The sequence below is a fragment of the Mauremys reevesii genome, linkage group 25 (genome assembly GCF_016161935.1).
Source record: "Mauremys reevesii isolate NIE-2019 linkage group 25, ASM1616193v1, whole genome shotgun sequence".
NCBI classification, from domain to species: domain Eukaryota; kingdom Metazoa; phylum Chordata; order Testudines; family Geoemydidae; genus Mauremys; species Mauremys reevesii.
In genome coordinates this window covers 18,130,242-18,156,150 of record NC_052647.1, presented here as the reverse complement: position 1 = coordinate 18,156,150, position 25,909 = coordinate 18,130,242, and the positions used below count along the sequence as shown (strand labels likewise).

At 43.6% G+C, this 25,909-nt stretch overlaps 1 protein-coding gene across 6 annotated transcripts in view; it reads right to left on the bottom strand.

The window, feature by feature from the left end:
- Positions 1–25,909, bottom strand: part of SLC4A8 (solute carrier family 4 member 8) — a 64,040-nt gene that overhangs the window by 3,042 nt on the left and 35,089 nt on the right. For all 6 annotated transcript variants that reach the window (XM_039514620.1, XM_039514617.1, XM_039514618.1 and 3 more), the window contains 18 exons: positions 24,005–24,193; positions 22,421–22,512; positions 20,823–20,980; positions 20,315–20,402; positions 19,055–19,201; positions 17,853–17,944; positions 17,274–17,448; positions 15,582–15,715; positions 14,332–14,577; positions 13,950–14,055; positions 9,929–10,090; positions 8,050–8,163; positions 7,091–7,252; positions 5,675–5,926; positions 3,903–3,971; positions 3,247–3,420; positions 2,305–2,442; positions 240–340 (listed from right to left, as the gene is read on the bottom strand). In XM_039514620.1, coding sequence (XP_039370554.1) covers positions 240–340; positions 2,305–2,442; positions 3,247–3,420; positions 3,903–3,971; positions 5,675–5,926; positions 7,091–7,252; positions 8,050–8,163; positions 9,929–10,090; positions 13,950–14,055; positions 14,332–14,577; positions 15,582–15,715; positions 17,274–17,448; positions 17,853–17,944; positions 19,055–19,201; positions 20,315–20,402; positions 20,823–20,980; positions 22,421–22,512; positions 24,005–24,193 — 2,599 coding nt within the window. The remainder of the gene's footprint in view (positions 1–239; positions 341–2,304; positions 2,443–3,246; positions 3,421–3,902; positions 3,972–5,674; positions 5,927–7,090; positions 7,253–8,049; positions 8,164–9,928; positions 10,091–13,949; positions 14,056–14,331; positions 14,578–15,581; positions 15,716–17,273; positions 17,449–17,852; positions 17,945–19,054; positions 19,202–20,314; positions 20,403–20,822; positions 20,981–22,420; positions 22,513–24,004; positions 24,194–25,909) is intronic.

Here is a 25,909-nt window from a genome sequence, read left to right as displayed (position 1 = left end):
AAGTCAACCTGGGTTTTTTTTAGTGTTTAGATTATAATGACTAAGGCTTGGATGTTCAAAGTGCCCAAATCTCATTGAAATTCAACTCCCTTAGCCTGCTGTGAGAAAGCCAGCCTAGATCACTAATGCTGAGAAAAGCCGGGACTGATGGAAATACAGCACATCCAGGAAGATACTAGTGGAGCAAAGAATGTGACAACTAAATATTCATGCTGGGGGATTTCCTTAGTGAGTTGTACCTGAAATTGTTATTTCGTCCTGGAACAGTCAAATATTTCGTGTTCCCCAATGGCAACTGCATGACATTTGCTTCAGTGGCTTCGATCATTTTCTGAGACTCCTGTTTTAAAAAAAAAAAAAAAACAAGTTCTCTCTGTTGAGGAAGAAATTAAGGGCAGTCTCACTTGGTTAATTCTGCTGGCCAGGGTACAGATGAAGTAGAGCCGGGAGAGCAAAAGCTGTTGGATCTTCCGCTCCAAGTGCAAGTGGATTTTTTTTTGACCTTGCCTTCTCTGACATAAATAAATAGCAACATGTATATTTAAAAAAAAACCCACCTAACCCAAACAAAACACTCCACGGAACACACAGGATGAGAGACTGAAGCACACATTGTTATGTAAAGCCTCCGCTCAATCTAGTAGAATGCGATTGTAAGATTTGTAACTTTTCAGTCATTGCTAGTATGGTCATTAAGTTCTGTAACCTTTTGCAAACGTTGTAACTTTAGTTATTGTTAGTATCGCCTTTTAAGTTTTGTAACTTTTGCAAGCGTTGTAACCTTTTCAGTTACCACTTGTATAAACCTCCAAGCTTTGCAATATTCCATCACGCAATCAGAGAGAGTGTGAACAAGGGAGTGTGTGTGGGAGATAAGGGAGTGTGAACAAGGGAGTGTATGTGGGACTGGGCAGAGAGGAACTGCAAGGAGAATAGCACCCAGAGACAGGAGTCAGCTCTGTCTGATGTAATCTGCCCTGAGAAGGCAATCATGGGGTGCTGTAAAGAGAAGAACAACTTGGTATGCCTGAAAGGAACGAGGGCTGGAAATGCCTCGGTGATGGACACAGAAGGGAAACTCAGCGTATGTGACAGGAGCTGCCCAGTTCCATAAAAGGAAGAAGGCACGCTCACAGGCCAGCTGCTTCTTGACCTGCTCGCCGGCCCGGATCCGTGACTGCAGGCGGACACACCAGATCTACTATGCTTCGGCTTCTCGGCTTCCTCTGCTGTCTCCGGTAACTCTCCGCCTGCGTGAGTGTGTGGGTGATGAGGGTATGAATGTGATGAATCTATGCATGCATGAATTAGCCCCACCCCTTTTCTGTTTGATCCAACAGCGGCATTTCATAAAAATATAAGTGTAACCCTGGGTTGGTTTCTAGGGAAACTGAGGTGACACACGTGACCAGACGTTAGCCACATCGCTTAATGCACGACTGGAAGGCACTGAGCTACGGCAGTGATGTGTGTGGTACAAGAACCTGTCTAGTTTAGTACAGTAATACTCAGACTGAGACTCAGGAGCCATACGTGGCTCTTCAATGTGTCTCTTTGCAGCACATGATATTAAAGCACTGCGTGATTTCACTATTATCCAATCTAAGCAGCAAAGAGTCCTGTGGCACCTTATAGACTAACAGACGTATTGGAGCATGAGCTTTCGTGGGTGAATCCCCACTTGGTCGGATGCATGTGTCTGTACTTGTGCAAGTTTCTTCATGAGGTTGATGGCATGCATCCGACCAAGTGGGGATTCACCCACGAAAGCTCATGCTCCAATACGTCTGTTAGTCTATAAGGTGCCACAGGACTCTTTGCTGCTTTTACAGAACCAGACTAACACGGCTCCCCCTCTGATACTATCCAATCTAAGTTATTCATGAATCAGAATCCTTTTGCTAGGTTATTAACCAATTGTACTTGGTCAATCATTTTGCTGATAAATATGAATTCATACTACTGTGGCTCTTCTGGGTAATGTTGATCATTAATTTGGTTCCTGAACCCGTGAGGTCTGGATATAACTGGTATAGTATATAGTATAGCATAGTTCTGGCCCACCTAGTGTGATGTAGATCCTGCAAAACATTTCAATTTCAATGCAACTGCATTTTCCAAAGGAAAAAATGGTTCCTTTGAAAATTACCAGCCCTGACCCTCCTGCTTCCAAATACATTACATTGCTCTCTATTTATGGTCCTCCAGCCAGATTTCAGTCTATAAACAAAGGGTTATACTGGCAAGTGGAAGTGTTATGAGTTCATAGGTGCTGTCTGGCCCGGGACACTCCATGGATATTACCTCTTCTTCCTTGGCTTTATTTTTGGCATCATCCAGTTTTTTCTTCTTGCTTTCTGGCATGAGGTCATCGAGCCAGCTGAGCTCCCGCTTCGAGAAACAGAAATCCATGACTTGCCGGACAAAGACCAGAGCCAAGACCTACGTGGATACAAATGAACAGCTAATCAGTTCAAAGATGGCTCCGAGCCAATTTTCATATTAGAGTTCACCAGTGAAGTCGATTTGGGTATAAATGGATGAAATGGACCAAAGGTGATTATGGTTTCACTCAATTTTCAGATTCGGAACATCTTTTGTTTTCAGGTATGCATTAATCAACATTCTGCAAACACACTGGGCCCGATCCTCATGTACAGTGCTCAGGCGATGCACAGGGGCCTTGTCTTCATTAGGGAAAGGTGTGTTTTTAAAAAGTGGTAAAATCCTAGTATAGACAAGGCAAACTATCATTTTAGCAGGCGTTAGCTGGTTGAGTTCAACCCTGGACTCCTGCTCCGGGTTGTCCTCAATCAGCTAACCACAACTGCCTCATCGACATGGGGATTTTGACCTGGTTAGTTCACACATGTTAAAAATACATCTTTTTTCCCAGTTTGGACATGGATGCAGAAGCAGGCCCAATACCTGTCCAGTTAACCTAGCAAGCGTAACAAAAATGCTGCCCCAGCTCATTCCTAATGGCAGGCTTCAATGAGACCGCTCATGTGAGTAAGGGATATAGGCGAGGCCTTTAGGGATCTCTTCTCGTTTGCACCGCACAAAAGAGCCTGAATAGGGAATTATATTGACACTCATTTTACTTTGGCATTGGAGGCTGTAGGGGAAATGAGACTAAGACCGACCCTTACTCGTTCTTGAACAAAACCGCCAATCACACCCTAAAGCAGATGACTGGTGTCTATTGATACAAACCATTCAGCTAGAAAAGAACAAGGGCTTTACCATCATGGGAAAGACGATGGCAGCAGGAGAAACTTTGATGGCCCAGAGTGAAACGAGGCACATCAGCTGGATCACGGTGAAGAGATGTACTTTTCGCAAGGGGACGTGCCGTAAGTAGATAAAGTCGGGCTGGTGTTTTGCTGGCATTCCAAACAGCTTCAGGCGATCGAAGAACTGAAAAGACCATGTACGGAAGAGGTGCTGATTACACAGGATTTCAAATGCTGGCCGAGATTTGCATTCAGTAGTTTAAGTTATTAACAGGAAGAGAAATGAAAGAGTCTCCTTTAAAATAACAAGCTAGTAGGCTGTTGAAAATTACCATATGCAAATCAGCATGAGTCTTTGTCCCCGCCAGTGGCTAGATCACATCTAGAGGTTTGTGATTCTACTACTGCCTATAAGCTCATGGGCCAGGTCCTTTAGTTCAAGGAGTAATAACACCACCATATAACTCTTATGCAGCACTTTCCATCAGCAGATCTCAGAACACTTTACACATGGGGAAACCAAGGCACAGGGTGGGCAATGACTTGCCTGACATCATCCAGAAGGCCAGCGCCAGGAATAGAACCTGGGTCTTGGGAGTCCTAATTCAGTGCGCCATCCATTGCCACACTATCTAGCACACAGCCTTGTGTTACAAAATCACATACCTGAATTCCTCTGAGTGAAGAAACGCCCATGTAAAGGAACACCCCATAAAGCACCGGCATCGGGATAAACTGCAAAGTGAACGTAAGTATTAAAGATAAACCCATATACCGTAAATAATAGCCATTTATATAAGGCTCGCCCATCGTTAAGGCTGACATTTTCCATGCTTCAGCTCTGTTTCAGAATGACTTCTTGGGGAAAGTGACATCAAAAATGGTTCGGTCGTTTCCGAGAACAAGGTTAGAGGAAAGTAGGTTCTTTCACCAATGTTCAAAAGTACTTACCTCAATGCTGCTGTACGCCGTGACATTAAAGAAAAGCCATCCCCATAGTTCACTGTGACTACATAGAAGGCTAGCATGCTTCACCTTAGCCCACAGGTGACGTTTTGGGGTGAAAACTTGTAAGAAAGTCTGTGCAGCCACTATGGAACAGTTAGCCTTTACGAAAGCAGCACATGCTGGGAATCACAGTCAATTGTAACTGCAAGACCAGCAACTGGATGTGGTACTGGTCTGAATACTCTTGATTTCATCTAGTTTTAAAAACTAAAAAAGGGATGAGCCTGGCTCTGGCTGGAAGAAAAAAGGAGTTTGTGGCACATGCTCATGTGCTCCAGGATGATGGCTTAGACTTGACCCGAGTCCAGACTCTGCCTCTTCATTCAGTTTTAAATCAGTTCCATAGAGGGGAGTCCACCCAGGCAGGCTTTCCCCTCCTCAGCACTCTGGGTCTTAGGCTTGCACACACATCCCCGTCATCGACACATGCAAATGGGAGGGCTCTCGTGTGGAAAACCCACAGCCAGGCACATGAATCATAGAATATCAGGGTTGCAAGGGACCTCAGGTGGTCATCTGGTCCAACCTCCTGCTCAAAGCAGGACCAATCCCCAGACAATTAAATTCACATGCACAAGTGGCATGGGCATGAAAAACACAGGCATAGAAATATACACGCACAAACAGAGGGCCCATTTGGACAACCTGGCTGTATGGATCTGCCACTTTGTCCATTAACCCTCTTTAAGGGCATGTCTTCACTGCATAAAGCGATGTGTTCTTAATTCGGGTTAGCTCACTCAGGTTAAAATAGCAGCGAAGACACAGCAACTCGGCTTTTAACTCAGGTTAGTAGTTCAAGATAAAGTCTATGGGGAGACTGAGGTTGAACGCAAGCTGCTAACGTGAATTAACAGCTGAGTAGACATGTCTTCACTGCTGTTTTAACCAGGGTTAGCTAACCTGAATTAAGAACATACCTTTTTTTTTTTCCTTCAGTGAAGACATACTAAGATGGAAGCTAGTTCTGAGGAAGTGAGTAGGGTGAGCTGCCACCTCTTATGGTAATGCTCCTTGTAATACTTCTTATCACATTATCCCTGGAAATAGGAACCTGGGAGTTGCCAGACTGGATCAGACCTGAGGTCCATCTAATCGGTACCAGATGCACCAGAGGAAGTGCAAGAACCCAGCAATAGGCAAATGTGGGATAATCTGCCCTCCTCTGAAGTCTCACCTTAATAATTAATAGTTAGAGATTGGCTTAAACCCTGCAGCACAAGAATCTCTCTCTTTTTTTCCCCTTGAATTATCTGTTATAACTATAGATATTATTGTTATCCATATAAATGGTCAATCCCTCTTTGAATCTTAAGGTCTTGGCCTCAGCAACATCATGTGGCAGTGAGTTCCACAGTCCAATCACAAACACAATATCTGTCCATATATTTATTGTCCCAATGAACTTTGGGTACTTTGTGTCCTGTTACCTTTAACACAGCAGTCATGAAGACGGAACAGCCCATAAGCACAAAGATCATGAGGCCAGTGACTCTTTGCTCTAGTATCCCAAGAAATTTCGGTTGTTCTCCGGGAGCTGAGCAGCCAGACTCTAGTTTAAGGCTGTTCACATGGGTGATGGATAGAACAGTCGCAGCGACAAACCAGGGCAGCCCCATCACGGAGCAAACACCAAGCATTATTGCTACCATCAGAAGGTCCAGGTGGTAGCCACATCCTTTCTGCAAGAGAACAGAATCCAGTGAGACAAGACATAAACTTTACTCAAAGGGATGATCTTTGAAAACAGATTCATGGGTTGAAATCCTGGTTCACGTTAATGGCAGTTTTGCCACTGACCTCAATAGAGCCAGGATTTCACCCATAGATTTTAAGGCCAAAAGTGACAGTTATGATTAGCTAGTCTAATCTCCTGCATAACACAGGCCATTCACAGAATTTCACTCAGTTATTCCATGTCCTGAGGTTGAGCAGGAGCACAGATTTCAGAAACACAAACTAAACCTTGATGTACAAGTTATGTTTTTTAATTAAATGCCATGTAACGATCTGAAAAGCACCAATACAAGAAATAAAGAAACTCTGAGTTATTTGTGCTCATAAGAATTCTTTCAGACACAGAGAATTTATCCAGAAAAGTTCCAGCAGGAAGATTTTATGCTTTAATAAAGCAACTTGGAAAACTAACATCTTTCAAGTCTATAATTGTCCAGTCATGTAGAAATTAACTTTTAAGTAGAGTTTGGTGGGAAAACATTTTAATTCTTGTTCTTGCAAAAAAATTGATAAAAATGAAAAACACTCAAGTTTGTTGACATTTTTCTTGAAAAACTGTCAAAAAAATCTCTTAAAAACCAATTAAAAATTAGGCTTTTTTAATATGAAAACCTGGAATTTAACAGCAAACCAGATTTTTTTGTAGAAATTTCCATTTAATCAGAAATCTATTTTTCCATCAGAAAAATTTCGACCGGTTTTATTTTTAAGCAACTAAGAGGAAGCTATAGTATGAGTTGCTTTGTGGTGTGTCAAACTAATTAATTCCCCTGTCACCGATGGTAATACAAACTTCTTGATATTTTGGTTTTAGGCTAATTTATTTGTTAGGAAGATTATTGGCCGAATTCTCTGTTGCTCTGCTCCATGTGTAGTCATTTAGGGCCTAATTCAGGAAAGCATCTTTATTTAGGACAGCAATTAAGCAATTGCTTAAAGTTAAGCATGTGCTTAAGTCAGAGCCTTGCAAAGTGAGTGCAAAGCTGATGTAAACTGCTACCATTCTGATGTGGAAGCATGTCACGCTCACTTGCCATGGGGGGTAAATGACACAAGGTTCAGAGTAATGGAGAATCAGGTCTCTTCATCCACTCCTAAAACACTGTTACCTTGAGTTTATGCTCCTTTCTGTTTATGATAACAGCAGTGATTTGCTGGTCCATGAATATCAAGATGGTGCAGAGGAGAGCTGGGATGAGAGCTGCTAACACCGTCCACCAGGGATTGGGTCCTATCGGGCTAATAATCCACCCACGGTCATCTCTTGTCGGCTACGGCAAAAGACACACACACAGAGCATAATAAAAGCCATTTATTGAAGCAATTGTACCACCCATTCTCAGTCATCTTTCTATCTATGTACTTATCCAGCTCCCATCTCCACAATACCCGAGGGCCTCACAGTCTTGAATGTATTTTCATCACAACACCCTTGCAAGTTAGGGCAGTGCTATTGGCCTCATTTTACAGATGAGGAACATGTTACTAAAGAGAATATTTTCTAAAGCTTTTAAAGGATTTAGGAGCCTATGTCCCATTTTTTTCAAAGTAATTTATCCCATTGATTTAGGCTCCTAAGGCCCAGATCCTTGAAGGCATGCCTTACTCTCATTGATTTCAATGGGAATTAAGTGCCTAAATATCTTTAAGGATCCAGGCCTAAGCACCTAAATCACTTATAAAAACAGAACAACCCCCAAGCTACTCAGGTGCTTTTGAATATTCCACCCTGAGGGTTGAAGAGGCTTTCCAAGGTCACCCAGGGATTCTGCGACAAAATCAGGACAGAGCTCACAGCGCCTGAGTCCCACTCCTCCCTGTTCCAACCACTAGATCCCACAGCTAGGAATTGTATCCAGGAGTCCTGTCTGTCAGTTGCCCTTGCTTTAATCACTCATTCATAGCCCCCATCCAGAAATGGGAACGGAACCCAGGAGTCCTGACTTCTAGCCTGCTATCCTCCATCCGCTAAACCATACTGCCTTTCACAACATACAGCTCATTTCAAAATGGCATTACAAATGTGGATTGTTCCGTGAACCCAAATCTGTTACACCCACTTGATTACCTTGAAGACACTGGGAACCTGTAGCTTTGGTGATGGGACTCCAATTAAGAAATCAAAAGTCACCATAGTGACGATAGTTAAGAAAACAGCAAAGTCACTTATCATGGCTCGTACCTGGTATGAGAAATTAAAGAAGCATTTGGCATTAGTAAGGCTGCAAGTTTGGCACGGAGGTCACATGACTTTCTGGGACCTCCGTGACTTCTGCAGCGGCCGTTTCGGCTGGCCCAGGCCAGCCGCACTGGCTGCTGCTGGGGTAGTCTCGGACCACATGCCCCCCAGCAGCAGCAGGAGTTTGGGTGCATGTGGGAGCGGGCTAAGGGTTGGGGTTCGGGAGGGGGTGAGGGCTCTGTGCGGCATTTACCTTGGGGGGCTCCCCAGAAGCGGCGACATGTCCCTCCCTCAGCTCCTACCTCCACATGCAGCCTCTGCCCACAGGCACCGCCCTCGCAGCTCCCATTAGCTGTGGTTCCTGGCCAATGGGAGCTGCGGAGCTGGCGCTAGGGGCAGTGTGCGGAGCTAGGAACTGAGGGAAGGACATGTTACCACTTCTGGGGAGCCACGAGGAGCAGGGTGGGAAGCCTGCCAGCCCTGCCAACCCCCCACCCAGCTCCAACAGGGGTTCCGGGGTGCACACTGTCACCCACCCCCCCAGCACCATCGGGGGTCCCAGGCTGCTATCCCCTGAGCACCTGTGGTGCCCCCCAGACCACCCCCCCCAAGCACCCGCAGTGTCCCCTAGCCACCCTCCCAAGCACCCACGGCACCCCCGGGCTGCCCCCCCATGAGCACCCACAGCGCCCCTGGGCCTCCCCCCCCCCCCCACTAAGATTTAGTCAGGAATATACAGTACAAGTCATGGACAGGTCACAGGCTGTGAATTTTCATTTACTGCCCATGACCTATTCATGACTTTTACTTAAAATACCCGTGACTAAAATGTAGCATTAGGCATTAGTAAACTGTCAAAACAAAGCAACAGACAGTACAGTCAAAGGCAAATGATCTTTCAATTAAAATTCTTTCCCTTTTTATTGTTAAACAATGTTAATTTTTAGCAAACAGCCAGATTCAAACATACTTTTTAATACAAGATTGTATCATTCAGAGTTGTTTTTAAATCTCTGGATTCTGCCCTTTGGGAACATATCAATACCCACAGTCAGTTCCAATAGTTCTGTTACTTTATTCATATTACTGCATTCTCAATTTAGCAATATTGGTGTCAGTCCAAATTGTTCAGGTGCCTTGGAGTGAATGCAATGGGGTTTGTGGGCACTGGATAGATTTCACTGAACAAGGATCATTCTAAATATATCACATATATACCCTGATGTGCCGGAATCATGCCATGCCATTTGCTTCAATACATGGAGAATCTGGTGAGATTTACACTACAGCTGTTTGAAAAATGTTTTTTCCTCCCCAGGGAAAATGTTGGTTGTCAGACAAAATATTTCAGGCAAAACCCAAAATATTTCAATTCGAAAATGCTGTCATGATGCTTCATGGGAGATGTAGTTCAGGTGCCTCAAGCTCTCATTCTCCTTTATAGCCTGGGCTCCCAGCTCAAACTACATCTCCCAGGATGCACTCTGATCTTCCCTCTTGTAAGGGGAGGCAGTGTATCATGGGAGTCCCTGGCCATGGTGCATCATGGGTGATGTAGTCTACCTGGGAAACCCAGACCATAGTGGAGGATGGGAACATGAGAGCAATGAACTATAGTTCTCATAAGGGACCATGGCAAAATTTATGACCAGTCCTAATTTCCTCTCAGCCTTGGAATTTATAGTAATATACACTAATGAGAGCTACCATGAAATACTGGTCTTTCAGGAGAGAGAGGGTTGGCAGTTAGCCACCATCTTCTACTTACTTTTGTTGGGAAATAGTGGCTGGTTTTAAACATCTTCAGTGCGCCGGACATGATGAAGGTGGTGAAGAAAAGAATGCAAGACCAGAAGAGGACATCTGGCGTGTAGGGGCCATGGTGCCCACAGGCGGGTCCAGTAAATTCTCCATGCATTTTCCGACATTCCTGGAGAAACAGGTAATCAAGACACCACCATAAACACACATGATACCCGTGATACACCACAAATGTGATGGTACATCTCAATAAAGTAGCTCTATAAAGATCTGAGTATCTGCATAGTCTGAAAACAGCATTCAGAGCTAAATCCTGCTATTCTTACATAGGCCAAACTCCCACTGACTACGATGCGCCTTTGGCTGACAGCATGTAGCTTTAATAGGTAGCAACGTGTAGGAATGATCAGAAGGGCTGTAATGATTCATGGATATTAACACCCTCTTGTTACAAGTGTTGGTTGCTAACTTTTTTCATTCATAGATTTGAAGGCCTGAAGGGACAGTTAGATCATCTAGTAAGACCTCTGATCCTCTAACTCTGAACTTGACAGGAGTAAACTATTAGTTACTTAAAGTCTCCATCCTGCAAACACTTAACAGATGAGAGTTGTCGCTTGGGGTCATGTTTTCAAAAGTGTTCATCACTCTACAGTTCCTGTCATGACACGTAGGGCCAGATTTTCAAAACAGCTCAGCACACAATCTGCTGACTAGAGCTGGTCAGAAAATAGATTTTCTGTTTTGTGAAACATTTTTGAATGTTGAAAAAAAAATTGTTCCAAATCATGACAAAAAATGAGATTCTTAAAAAAAATTTTGTGAGGGTCATTCAAAACATTCAATAAATTCAAAATGTTTTGTTTCAATTTTGAGCACTTTTAAAATGTATTTTTATTTTTTATACAAAATAAAATACGTTTCAAAATGAAAAATAAATTTGAAACAAATAAAAAACAACCCTTTTGTTCCAAATATATCAAAATGGGACATTTCAATGTGTTAAATGTTTTTTTCTTTTTTTCTTTTTTTTTCCCCCAAAGTGAAATTTTACTGCAAATATAATTTCACAGAAAATTTAAGTTGCATCAAAGTGGAATTTTCAGATAGAAAACTGTTTGGACAAAATTTTTCGGACCAGCTGTAGTGTTCACCTCTTTTGACAATCTCTTCCTAATCATTGGCATGCTTATGCCTTGTCACTTATTAACCTTGGGTAACCAAGAACTCATCTAGCATGACACTTACCTGAATCGTTGCACTAATGACATAATTTGTGCAAACATTGTAAGAGGAGCTGTTTACTAATGGAAAAACAGTAATGGAAAAGTAATGGAAAAACAGCTGAGACCATTACAGTGCCCTGCCAAAGTGCACGTGATCTTAACGGAGTGGAAACGACACCGGCTTTATTTTAAAACTACCCCTTAAAACAAAAATGCGCTAATGCTTTACACATCACAAATGTCTAGCAGAATACGGGCTATATTGTGGTCACCCAGTAGGGTTCGCTCGATTCCTGAAAGGGCAGGGAGTGCTCATGCACGAAGCTGCTGCAATCTGTCACCTAGTGCTTCAAGGAAATTGGGAGTTGGCAAAAAGAAACAACATTGCTCCAGGTCCCACAGGAAGCTAGCTAGGAATCATCCCCTGCTAGCAGCAGCAGGCTACCGAGCCAACATTACAGAAAGTGCAGGCTGTACAGCTACAGAACAGGTGTAGTCCCTGCTGCTCCTGAGCATGGGGCAGTGTTGCCAACTCTTATGATTTGATTGCAAGTCTTGTGATTATTTTTGCTCACGGTTTTTAAGCCTAGCTCATGATTTCAGGGGACTGGACTCACGATTGCTCACCATTTGGGGTTGGCTGTACGGGCACTATTCCTCCTGATGCATTATGCCTGCCCAGGGCAGTCATACTTTTCAGATTCGCTTGCTCAGGCAGGGCTTCTCCCGCCTCCTCTCCCAGCTCTGACCTGGCTCACAGAGTCAAATCCTCACAGGCGCAGGCTTAGACATTACCAGTAAAATGCATTTAAACTGGCAGCTACCAATGGAGATGCCTGTTCACTGCCCAGTGGCCGTCGAACAAGCATGGGGTAAGTTAGGGTGCATTAAGGAGGGAACAGGCAGCAGGTTTAGAACAAACAAAAGGAAGTATTACTTTACACAATGCACAGTCAACCTGCGGAACTCGCTGCCAGGGGATGTTGTGAAGGCCAGAAGTGTAACGAGGCTCAAAACAGAATTAGATAAATTCATGAAGGATAGGTCCATCAGTGGCTATTAGCCAAGATGGTCAGGATGCAATCCCTAGCCTTTGACTGCCAGAAGCTGGGACAGAACAACAGGGACAGATCACGTGATGACTGCCTGTTCTGTTCATTCCCTCTGGGGCACCTGACATTGGCCACTTTCGGAAACCAGAATACAGGGCTAGAAGGACCATTGGTCTCACCCAGCATGGCCGTTCTTATGAATAGAGAACAAAACCCAACGTTGCACTGAACTGTAAATCAACGGCACATCCTCAGCTTAAACTGCGAGTGCTGCTTTCATCTACCGAGACCTCACAGAAAAAGGAAGAGTTCAGGGAAGGCAGGAGAGGGATGGAAAGGAGGGTTAAATCAATGATAATGGTGGGAGGAGAAGTAAGTTCTCATGGAAAAACCCACAGGAAGTGATCGGGAGATTTTGGGAAAAGACCTCTATGTTCCACACGGGGTCCCCGATTCCATTAAGGGACTTAAGCACACACCCAGCTTTAAGCAGTTCCCCAACTCACATGCTTAAAGTTAGGCACATCCTTAAGCACATTACTGAATCCGAGTTCCAGGCTTGGCGTAATTAGGCCCCAAATCAGGAAAGCACCTGCGCACGTTCTTAACTTTAAGCAGGCGCTTATGTCATGCTGACGTCAATCAGACATAAGTGTGGACTTAGAGACGAGCACAGCATTGCTTTCCTGAACAGAGATGCTTTCCTAAACCAGAGGCATAGGCAGGCTGCATTTACTACTTGGGGCTTTGCAGATGATCCCCTCCCGCAGCCAGGAGAATGCTGGTCCCAAGCATTTAAACTAGGGCTGGTCAGGAAATCTCTGACAAAATGTTTTTCCATCAGAAAATGCCAACTCATCAGAACTGTAATTTTTTGGTAGGAAGGGGTTAGTTCTGGCAACGTTTTCAGAGAACCTGGATGGGAAGTCTGGGGAGTGACCCCTGAATAGCCAGTGGCCTGGGGCACTCAGCTGAGTGATAGACAGAGCAAGGACTTGAACTTGTGCCTCCCACATGCTAGTTAAGCAGCCTACCCACCAGGCTAGAGTCAGTCTCCCTCTGCCCCACTACTTTGTCGTGAAATGTTTTATTTATACAAAGTGCAGCTGCCCCAACAGAGATTCTGACTATATACTCCAGCTATTATGACACTCACCTGGAGACCCAGGTTCAAGTCTCTCCTCCATATCAGGTAGAACAGGTCCCCCATAGGCCAGGTGAGTGCTCTAACCACCAAGCTATCCGGGGCAGGCCTTAGCCTCTCTCTCTCCTCTTGTATTCACAGGAAACGGTGAAAAGGTTTCCGTTTCATTGCACATCGCAGTGAAAACAAATGCTGAAACTTTGACATTTTTTGCCAAACAGAATTCCTGTTTCCCGGCCGGCTCTAATCTTAAACTCGCAAGAATCTGAACTGCGTTATTTCTATTGCAGCAGTTCTAGTCCAGTTTGAGGCCTGGGATGACTTAGGGGCCTTAAGTAACAATTAGCAGCATGAAAAGGCCGAGTTAACATTAGCGGGAGTGTGACATGATGGTTATTTTGACCATGATGCCCTTTCGCTCCATTTTGATCTGTATAAGGTGACCAGACAGCAAGTGTGAAAAATCAGGACAGAGGGTGAGGGGTAATAGGCACCTTTAGAAGACAAAGCCCCAAATATCAGGATTGTCCCTATAAAATCTGGACATCCGGTCACCCTAGATCTGTAATATACCACCAATAAGAGCCCAGGGGCCCGTGCACTTACGCTGACAGTGAGGTTCGCCCACTCAATCGCAGAAGGGACAATCTTCCTGTCACTCCAGAACTGCAGGGTTTGATTGCTGGGATTGTCAGGAGCGGCACACTTACAGCTAAGAGCAAAGAAAACACATTAGGGTTAAAGTATCAGAAGAGGGGACCTGTTATCAAAAAGGCTGAAAAACACTGTGCTAGATCACCTTCCTCTAAGCACCGATTCTTATTCAGCAAGGTGCTGCAATCCTGCTGACGTCAAAGGGAATTAAACATGTGCTTTGCTAAACAGGGAGGGGCTTAGGCGCATACTTTGCTGAATCAGCATCTTACTGTCCTGTTTGACAATAGTAGCTTTAGAAAAGGGAAAAAAAAACCAAACAAGATGAACTCACTAGTAGAAGGTAAGGTGGTCGAGCTGGCTGTGCATGTGGACGGGGTAGGTCACCCCTAGCTTAATCAGTTTCTCTAGAGCTTCGTAGATGAAAATGATACAGATCAGAGAAGCAAATGCTTCTTCAGTAAAGCGAGTGATGTAGCGTACGAGGGAGCTGGAGTCTGTTGCCACAAGGACGATGCACAGGAAAGCGGTCCACAGTCCAATGCTGGTTCTCAGGGAAAGGTAGGAGAGCGAGTAGTCTCTGCAAAAAGGAGCCAGGGACAAGCGCCAAAGGTCAGAATAAGCCAACAGGTGCACAGTGAATGGCACAGGAAATTGGGAAGGATTTTATTCAGTCATTAAGACTCTTATGAGGACTAATTAAATGCATCACTGCTCTCCAGGCGAACTACCACCAATCAAGGGTGTAGACCAGGCAGAGAAGAGCTCAAATCTATTATTATTATTATTATTATTAATCAGCCTAGCAGCAGCCCAATTAAGCCAGGCACGGTACACATCTATATTAAAATTTCAGTCCTTGCCCTTAAGAGCTCACAGTCTTCAAACACACACATGCATAACATTAAGAATGTATAATCCTTAAATTCAATGGGACTAGTTGCTATGGCTGGTAGGAAATTTTCCATTAAAAAACAAATTTCCATTGATAGAAAAACTAGATTCCCAACGAATTATTTTTTTGATGAAAGTATCTCCTTTCTGCAGAAAAACTAACTGCTTGGAAACCAAAATATTTCAGGCAAAAATGAAATATTTCACTTTTTCAGTTTTCAAATTTCTACCCAAAAATCAATTTTCTCTACAGGCAGGTGGGCGGGGGGGAACCACTTTTCCATCAGCTCTATTAGTTATATGCTTGAAGTTAAGCATGTGCATAAGTGTTTCCAGGATCCAGACCTAAAAGACAGGACATAAGAAGTGGAGGAGACAAACATTTGGGGATGCGGGCTAGGAACTTGAGAGGAAAGTTATGCGTAACTTTAAGCATACGAGCGACACATTCATGGCTCATGAAAGTCAGTGTATTGTTCACCGTTCCGGTTTTTATTAAATCTACTCAAACTATTCCAGTCTTACACCATCACTCACGAAAGCAGCAATGTTTTATTTGCAAGGAGGAAATAAAACTGTATCTTACATTTGCTTTTTTTTTTTTAAATACACATTTTCCCTGTTGTTCTTTTAATCTGCCACCTGGCCATATGCATCAATTCTGTACATTCAAAGAGCACACGGCCTTACTTGCAGAACTTGAACAAAATCTTTTCAAACACCAACACCGGTCCAGTGCTTCCTAGGATAGTGAGGGGTTGTCCAGCGAACAGAGAGTACACAACTCCAGTCATCGAGGCACCAAATAAGGATTCTATTGCACTCTGAAGTTAAAAACAAACAAGCAGGTAACAGATAAATATTCCTCCATCTTTAAGTTTTGTACCTATTGGGTCTGAATCTCATTTACACTTAATCCACTTTACATTGTTCTGTCAGTGCATAAGGGTGGGCGTAAACTATATTCACACCATTTTAAGCTGAGTATATGCTGCCAGAGCGCTGTATAGGACCTTAATGGAGAATTCATGTGATTATTTTCAAAAGACACTAACATCTGGCTAGATTTTTAATGTGAATCTGGCACCTAAATCCCTTAGTTGGTTTGAAACTCCCAATTTGCATCTCTTTGCTTGCATTTTATATGACCAAACAGCAATAAGCACATGGGTGTAGTACTAAGGGACTTTAGTCGGCGACCGAGGAGTTCCTTCCCAGTCCTATATTCCTTTTGATGAAACTAAATACGCTGCCTCAGTTTTCCCATCTGTACAATGGAGATAATGATAATGCCCTCTTTTGTAAAGCGCTTTGAGAGCTACTGATGAAAAGAGCCAGATAAGAGTATTGTTTATGGATTGCAATGTATTGGATTTAGTGAATAAAATCTGCAAATGCCTCTTCCTTCCTTAAGATTTTATACTATTTTGGGGGTTCTGGACTCCAGCCCACGACTGCAAAATGCCGCCATATAAAAGAACACATGCACAGGGCTGAATGAAAGTGGCATGGGCTCATGGCACACTCTGGCCAACCTTTAAATAAATACACAACCTGCGGGGGTGTGGGGAGATAGTAACACTGGCAAAGCCAAGATGAGGAGTTGTCTGACGCAGCGCAATGGGAAATCAAATTACTAGAGACTTTGGACTCGTGCTCACAGCGGCTAGCCCCTGCTCCCCTCCTATTGCAACAGCTATACTCGATTTTTAGCACACTAGCCCAAATGGTGCTAGCACGGATATACCTCCTCCAGCTAGAAACTACACCTCCAGCTCCAAGTAAGTGTAGATGTACCCTGAGAGTTTTACACAGACACCCATCACCTTCCATCTATGCCTCCCATCCTACCTACGGCAGGATCTTAATTTTAAATAGCAATCACTCCGCCAGGTTAGTGTTATTCCCCTATCCAAACTGAGCGGGCTGCCCCCTGGAATAGCAGCTTTGAAAATGTAACATTGAACGCTACGCTTTGTTAGCACGCCCGAAGCATAAGCAGCACACGCCATGGAATTCCATGGGGCAGAGGCTTTGCGGATGTCAATTAATATCGTTCCACGAAATCAGTCAGTGTTGCCAACTCTCATGAGTTTATCACGAGCCTCGTGATATTTGGTGGGGTTTCTTAAAGCCCCAGCTCCCGGAGTCAAGTGATTACACCAGAATCTCAGCTTTCATTTTAAAAAAAAATTAATTCCTAGACTGCCTGGTTGTGGAGAAAACCTGCCCCCTAAAGGCTCAACTAGCAGAAGGCAAGTCAATAGAACTCAAAACATATTAGCAGCAGTGAAATTCAATGCCTATCGCTCTTGGTGTTCTCTGATGTAGCTTGTTCTCCTGGGAATCATACCTTATGCATTAGAAAAAAAATACTCTTACTATTTGTCCATCGGTTGCTTCTCCAAGCAGCCCCCCAAAGGTAATCACGGGGGACATGCAGGCACAGTATAGGAAGAGGAAAGACGCCAAACACTGCAAGCTCAGAGCGTCCCTGAAGTCACTCCAGAACCAAGGAGCTTTTCGTTTCACATCCATGATCAAACCACCAAAGAGCCTGCCAAAAAGAAAAGAAAATGATATTTTTCCCCCGTCGGAGACAACAATGGCAGATTTTCTTTTTTAAACAAGAAAGAAGCAATGGTGTCTTGTAAATTCTCTGTGTTGCAAGTCACCCTACACCTTGCTCTGACACTATTCATAATGAAATGATGCCTCGCTCCAATGCTTTCCATCAGATCTCAAAGTGCTTTACACAGGAGGTAAGTGTAAATAATAAAATTATTATTATTTATTTGTGTTATCTTAGCATGTCAGAGCCCCTGTCACGCAAGGTGCTGTACAAACACAACAAAAAGACAGGTGACAGCCAACCAAAAACAAAAAAAAATCCATTACTCGCAAAGCTCTAGGGTGAACTTTAAGGAGAGGCAGATGAATGTTAAATCTGGTCGCACTAACCTTCCCGTTCGTTCAAGTTCGGGTCCACTGTGCTGTTCTGGCTCAGTATGGCAAGCAGTGCCATTAGGGACACCTGGCATCTTCCTCTTGTCCTGTTAAAACAGAAACACAAGAGCGAGATCTTCGTGGTGTTCGCCTCTAGATCCCAGGTATCTGATTGCAAGACACTCTTCCGTGCTTAGTAAAATTAAACAGCCCCAAACTCCCGCTGCACAGATCAACCCCTACCTGCCTTTGAAGGTTGTTCTAACAGATACACTTTTCACCAGGCACATAAGATGAACACACCCAGTTTATTTTGGACTGGACGGACACAGCTGGATCCAGAGCTGAGGGTCTCTCACACAGAACAGTGTTCCACCAGCCCCTCTCTTTGAAATCCAGCCTGGCCATCTCTGCTATATAAGTACTTATATGGCCAACATTACTGTAGTATCCACATGTCTCACAGTCTTTAATGTATTTATCCTCACAACCCCTGTGTGAGCTAGTGAAGTGCTCTGATTAGGGCTTGACTTCCACAACCCCCGTGACTTCTGCCGCAGCCAGTGTGGCTGACCCCAGGGCTGCTCAAGCATCTGGCCCCGGGGACCACCCGAGCAACCGCCTGAGCAGCGGTCCCAGGGGCGGCCAAAGCAGCCACAGATTGACGGCTCCCGGCAGTGGTCCCAGGGCGGCCGGAGCAGCGGCTGGTCCTGGGACTTTATCCCTCTGGTGGCAGCCAGAGCAGCTGCTGGTCCCCCGGGGGGCTCCCCTCACAGTGGTGGCCAGAGAAGCCGCTGGCTACCCCTGGCAGTGGGCCCCCCGGGGCTCCCCCGTGCAGCTGGTGCTGTGTGCTCCTTCCTGGCAGCAACCCCCCCCCCCAAGATTCAATGAAGGATATTTATGGTATAAGTCATGGACAGGTCACAGGCCATGATTTTTTGTTTCTCGTCCATGACTTTTACTAAAAATACGTAGCCTTAGCTATGATACCCATTTTAGAGATGGGAAAACTGAGGCAGAGAGAGGGGAAGTGACTTGCCCCAAGCGTGGGTGACAGTTGCCGAGCCATGAATAAAACCCAGGTCTCAAGTCCCATCCTGTGCTCTGTCCAGTATGACACACTGCTCCACAGGGCTCTCGTGTACAGTTCCTGCTCATACATCCCCATCAGCCATTCTAGTCGCTCTCTCATTCTGGAAGTGAAAAATGTTACCTACCTGGGAAGGTACATTTTTCGGTGGTTCAATTCTAATCGATGGATCCCATTCTCCAGGAGGCAATACCGTCACCTGATCCAGGAACTCATCAATACCAGCTACAAGGTCACCACGGTCTTTGGCTTTATAAGCAACGTCATGGAAAATCTGCAAATAAGAGAGTAAGGTTTAGGCATGTTTAGCTTAGGAAGGGGAAACCCAGGCACAGAAAGATGGCGTGGCCTGCCCTTTGGCGGGTTAGACTAGATGACCCTTGCAGTCCCTTCTAACCCTATGATTCCATGTTGCACAGCAGATCAGAGACCGAACAGGGAACTAAAAACAGTTCTCTTGAATCCCAGTCGAGTGCTTTATCCACTAGATTGCACTGCCTTGCTTGAGTAATAACAAAAAGATAATAACAATGGGCCAGATTGTCAAGTGCTAGTTGACTAGAGCTGGTCAGAGAATGAGGTTTATTCCCAGAGAAAATTTCAAGAGCTCAGTGAAAAATAAAAAAATAAAAAATTTTGATTCTGAAATGCCACTGATTTGCCTCATGGGAATTATAGTGTGGTTACCTCATGCTCCCATCATCCTGTAAAAGCCAGGTTCTCTGGTCAGACTACATCTCCCATGATGCACCATGGCCTCCCCCTTGGACAGTCACTGTCCATGGTGCATCATGGGAGATGTAGTCTGCCTGGGGAACCCAGCACCTAGAGGAGAATGGGAGCCTGAGGTGCTTGAACTACAAGTCCCATGAGGCATTGGGGTGGCCTTTCAAAGTCAATATATTTCAGAATTTGGCTGTTAAATTTCAGCTTTTAACTAAAATATTTCAACTTTCAGGCATTCCGTTTTTCAACGAAATCTCAGAATTTTCCATAGAACACACTTTTTGCAAAACATTTTGTTTCGCTGAAATTAAACTCAACCTTCCGTCAAAAAACAGTTTCAATGGAAAATTTTCAGGCAGCCTATTTGTCACCCACAATCAGGGCCATTATGCAGAGTTGTTGAAAAGCCGGATGCTTATTTTGATGCCTAAATGGGAGCTGAGCTATTTTGCAAATGTGGATTTTGGCTGCTGTGGGGAAGAGAACAAACTTCCCTAGTGTTACACACCCATCCTGATCTCATTCCTCATCTTATCAGTCTGGAAACAGACAGTACATGCCCTTAAATCCTGGTCTGGAAGAGAGAATGATTTAGAAGAGGGCAGAAAACAAAGAAATGCAAAGGAGAAGAGCTGAAATTGTCACTTGTGCCGTACCGTACCTCATCTGTCATGAGGGTGGCCATTGACCTGCCAATCTCATGGTACTGATGTGCCTTCCCTTCTGGTCCCAACAAGATAAATAAGAACCTGGCCACAGAAAACAGAGAAAAAAATGCCTTTATTAAATGGTAGTAAAGAGCAAAAAGAAACCGCCTGAAGTTTCCAAAGGGATCCGCACAGTAAATCAGCTTCAACGGGAGTTAGCACACAATGCTCATGGACTTGCAATGGGAGTTAGGCTCATTAATGCCTCTGAAAAGCTCTCCCTTTAAGTGTATTGCTTCTGTAAAAACGTCACTTCACCCACTGGGTGGAGTTCATTCGGGACCCGTACCTGTGCACTGAGCTGATAAAAGGCATAAGAGAAAAGCTGGCCTGAGTTTACTGGGACTTTCCATAGAATGTTTTTAATCTGATTTGAATATATATACACATAATTTAATTTAATTTTTAAAACATTTTTTAATTTTAAAAAAAAAAAGATTAAGTGTTTTTTAACGCCCTTACCTTGTTGGGATCGGGACTTCCGTCATGCCTGAGAGAAGGACGGCTGGTGTCAGACGCACAAACGCCACCACGGGACGAAGGAGGAAATCCAGCTCTCCCACTAGAACGTTGGATGCTTCTGCTCCGGTAGGAATTTTCTTCATGAAATGAAGCTCCGCCTAGTTATGAAGAAATAATTTGCAGACAATTAGGAGTCACGCCTCCAGATCCACAACTGCACCTTCAAGGCCTGCTCTCTACATAGGTGTTATAGCGGTTTAATTATTCTGGTTGGAGGGGTGATTTTCTACTGAAATCCTTAAATCGATACAACCGTAGCATGGATGCAGTTGTACTGTCATAAAGGTGTCTTAGGACTTGATTACATGGGAAAGTTTTTTCTGTATAATCTAAGGAGAAGAGATGAGCTAATATTTGATATTATGTTCAGGATGAGGAGGGGAGGCAAACTAAAAAATATGAAACAAAATTCAGTTCAGTTTCAATCAAAAACTGAACGTTTTTTATATTTTTTAATGAAATGTAGAAAAAAAATGGAAGAAAAAAATTCGTTTTGGTCAAAGAAAACGTCTTGGTTGATCTGAAACTAATTGTTTCATTTCATTTTGGGTCAACCAAAAATGTTTTGTTCAACCCACAATGAAATGTCTTTGGGGTACTTTTGTTTTGGGACATTTTGGGGTATTTTGACTTTTTAAAAACAAATTTTTTTTTTGTTTTTGTTGAAACTATTTGCCAAATTCAACCCAAATTTGTGAAGAGCGTCACCACCTGGAAAAATGTATTTTGGGGGCAAATTTACTATTTTTCAAAAAAACTTCGCCCGGCTCTAACAACCAGTGAATTTAAATCTATATAGTTATTTCAGTATAACCTCCCATGTGGAATAAGCATCACACGTCAATGGTTGATCTCAGTGGACAAATGGTTGAGGCAATATGGCCCAACCCAAGGGCCAAAACAGGTAGTAAGAACTCATGAACAGATTTTTAAGTTCTCAGCACCCACAATTAGGATCTGACTTTCAAAAAAGCTCAGCTCCCATTTAGGCACCTAAATAAGGACGTCTGTCAAAGCACTCAGCACTAGGCCTGTGCAAATAATCGATTTTTTGGTTTGCTGGCCAAACTAGAAAAAAAATCTGGGGCAAATAATTGTTTCGGGTCACATGAAATATTTTGTTCAACCTGAAAGAAACTTTGTGTTTCATTTTTGGGGGGAGGGTATTTTTTTTTAATGGAACTGAGGTAAAATTCAAAAGGAAAAGTTGCTTCCAATCAAAATGAATCAGTCAGAAAATGTTAAAACCAAACAATATGATTTTTTTCACCATTTTTTCCCAATTGAAACATTTCAGCGAATTCAACACAAATACACAAAAGGTTTCAGACAACCCAAATCTGTATTTTTTAGCCAAAAAAAGTTTAGGCTAAAAAATGTCACCAATCTCTACTTCGCCCCCATTATGAAATGTATGGCCAGTTTTTTCAAGCAGGCTCCTCGCTCAGCATGCTGAGCTCTCGAAACATCTGGCCCCATCAAATTATCCACATTTCTTGTATTTACCTTGACTGACACAGCCACACGTAGCATCTCACCTTGCTTAAATCCATAGGACTAGTGTCGTGGGTCACTCCATTTTTAACTTCTAGACTGGTAGTGCCAGGTTGAGGACACAGCGCGTGCATTGCTAAAGGAAAAAAAGATCAGAAAGCCCAAGGAAGCATGTTTCCTCTGTACCATTTGTGGCAAACACACACTGTTGCAGGACAGCAGTTAGTACTATGTGATGTACTGATCAGCACTGTATTTGCATGAATGCTAAGTAGTCACACACTGCTCCCATTAGCTAAAAGGGCACTAGAGCAAACATATAAACAGCTTTTCAGCTGCCCAACACCAGCTCCTTCTCCCAAGGTCCCATAATGAAAAAACAAAATAACTAAAGAGAAATAAAGAAAAGAAACCCCGTATAGAAACTTCCTCCCAATTTCCCTGAGTCCCATTACAAGAAGTCTTCTTATTTTGGGGCATCTTGATAAGTGATAGCTTCATGCGTTTTACAGAATCACCTCTCATTTCTAATATGTGTTAAAGGCTATAGCTTCACTGCAGAAAAAGGTGTATTTTTTTTTACAAGGACTGGGTAGTTTTGACCTCAGAGTAGCTATTTGAGGTTAACTGTATACCCCTCACCTAAAGTGCATTGTCTCCACTAAGATTTTACATTGATACTTATCAGGGGGTAGCCGTGTTAGTCTGTATCCACAAAAACAACAAGGAGTCCAGCGGCACCTTAAAGACTAACGGATTTATTTGGGCATAAGCTTTTCGTGGGTTGCATCTGAAGAAGTGGGTTTTTTACCCACCAAAACTTATGCCCAAATAAATGTTAGTCTTTACTGATACTTGTGACACAACAATAGGGTGACCAGATCAGAGGAAGAAAATATCGGGACACATGCGGGGGGAGGGGTCGCTGGCGGAGCAAAAAAAAAAAAAAGGGTACCACGAAATATCAGGACAGATGCCTAAATATTGGGACGTCAGGTCACCCTACACAGCAGAGTCAAAACTACCAGACATCTGGCTTCGTGATTAGAGCTAAGCACAATGTTTTGACTGAAGCTTTTTTCGGTAAAAAAAGGCAGATTCAGCAACACTGAAACTTTTCATGGATTCGTGTCGGTTTTGCCGAATTGTTCATCTCGAGAAAAACAAACTACCACAAGAAAAATCCAAGAATGCTGAAATGTTTCATTTCGACATTTTCAAAACAAAATATTTTGATTCTTTTGGGTCGCGACAACACACGGCAGAGAAATTTCCTTTACTATTATTTTTGAAATGCTTGAAATTGAAACAGAGCATTTTGTTTGACCTGAAATAAGGTGGGTTTCTTTTTTTACTTTTTTGCTTTGCAAAAATTGCAAAATATTTCATTTTGCAGTCAACCCACAATGAATTTTTTTCAGTTTTTCAGAACTACGGGCAAACCATGTAATCAGTTATTCCCTCAGCTTTCCAGCTTTAATCGTGATGTAAAATACCAACACCATTTTTTTTCCAGTGAAGTCATAGATAACTCAGCTGGGACTTGTGCTCCTTGGTGATTCAGGCCTTTTGGAAAATCCCACCTCAAAGGGTCAGGCTATCTGAAGGCGCGACCCAGAAATCCTCACCTGTTTTATCCAATAAGTGTGGATCCGACTGCTTCTTGCTGACGTCAGTGAAAGAGCGGACAATCGGAAGGAGGTTGTTCCTCTTCTTCTCGTTCTGGTGGTGATGCTTTTTTAAGAGGGCATCCCGGATATTCTCTCTCATGCTTTCATCAAACTCACTGCTTGGATCTTGTTGATCCAGGATCATATCTGGGGGAGGGGAAAAGCAATTCTCTAGCGTGCAGATTGTGTCACCGATGATTGTCCACGTGCTCAATGTACAAGCCAATAGGAAGGGAGGAATAGTGATTACAGAGCTATTCTAGGACTGAATTTGTGTCCCTGCTCTGCCACACACTTCCTGTGTGACCTTGGGCAAGTCTCCCTATGCCTCAGTTACACCTGTAAATTGGGATAATAGCTTTACTCTACCTCCCAGGGAGAGTTCTGAGGATAAATGCATTAAGGAATGGGAGGTGCTCAGAAAAAAGCAGCATAAGTACCATTGACAGAACTAAACATGCCCTCAAACTATTCTTATTTAGCTCTGTGCTTAGAAAGACTTCATGGCCACAGCAATCCCTGAATTGCACCTCCACAGTGTCCCCATATGATGGGGAGGTGGTGGAATCTCCTTCCTTAGAGGTGTTTAAGGTCAGGCTTGACAGAGCCCTGGCTGGGATGATTTAGTTGGTGTTGGTCCTGCTTTGAGCAGGGGGTTGGACTAGATACCTCCTGAGGTCCCTTCCATTCCTGATATTCTATGAAGGACTATCCCTATTTCACACATGGAGAAAACTGAGGTACCACACAGATTAAGTACCACCATCAAGCCCTTGCCTGATCTGAGAATTAAACATTTCCCCTTTGTTTCTTGGTGAAGATTCCCAGGATCATTCTTTCCCCCTGCAAACCACCCTGTTGGGAAATATTTCAGAGCCAGAACTGCAGTTGGACTTGATCCAGCTGGCAGATACAAGATATTACCCACTGCTCATTCAGATTTTGAGGCTGCAAACAGGGACTGAAGAAACTGCAACAGTGTCCAGTATTAGAGATGACTGCTGCAAATGGTGATGGAATGACTGAGAAAGCAACAAGATGTACACGATCCTCCCTGATTGATTTAATTGATTGAAATAATTTTTGATGGTGGTGGAACAGAAGAAAAGTTATTAGTTTGTAATGTTTTTGTTATAAATAATTTTGTTGTATTAGCTGAAGAATAATATGGATGTTATTAGTATTTGATATACCATGCATTTGTTTACAGAGTTAAATTTAGAGTTAATGTCTTATGTTTGTTTGTTTGTTTGTTTGTTTTGTTTGTTTTTTTGGTTTTGTGCATCTGTGTATTTATGTTGTTTTGTTTGATGTTGCTGCAGTGGAAGCCCGTAATGTGATGCTATATGGAGTATAAGATGATATGCTGGAGAGAATAAAATGACTTTGCTGCTAATCAAACCACCCCCTCGTGTTCGTATTGCAGTCGTGCTGACAGCGGGCTACACGCTTTCCAAACACCGAGGAAGAGAGAGGGTGAGGTTGTAACTTCGGTGGAGTCAGGACTCACTTCAAGAATCACTACAGCACCAGACAGCCAGCAAAGAGCAGTGGGACAAAACCCGTGCCAGTCTCAACCCACGATGAGCTGGGAATAAGGTCGCACGCCTCATAGGAGAGCGTTACTACCGCCAGACGGAAGAGACAACCAATGCCGATGCGATCTTATTTAGGGAGACATTGTAGCATTGTTAATACGTCTTTGGGCATGCTTGCGCAGCTGCTGGGAATGTATTTCCCAGCATGGCTAGACAGACACACGCTGGTTCTGCTCGAGCTAGCGTGCTAAAAGTAGCAGCATGGCCATGGTGGCATGTGCAGTGACTCTGACTAGCCATCAGAGCACATAACCAGGGGATCGGG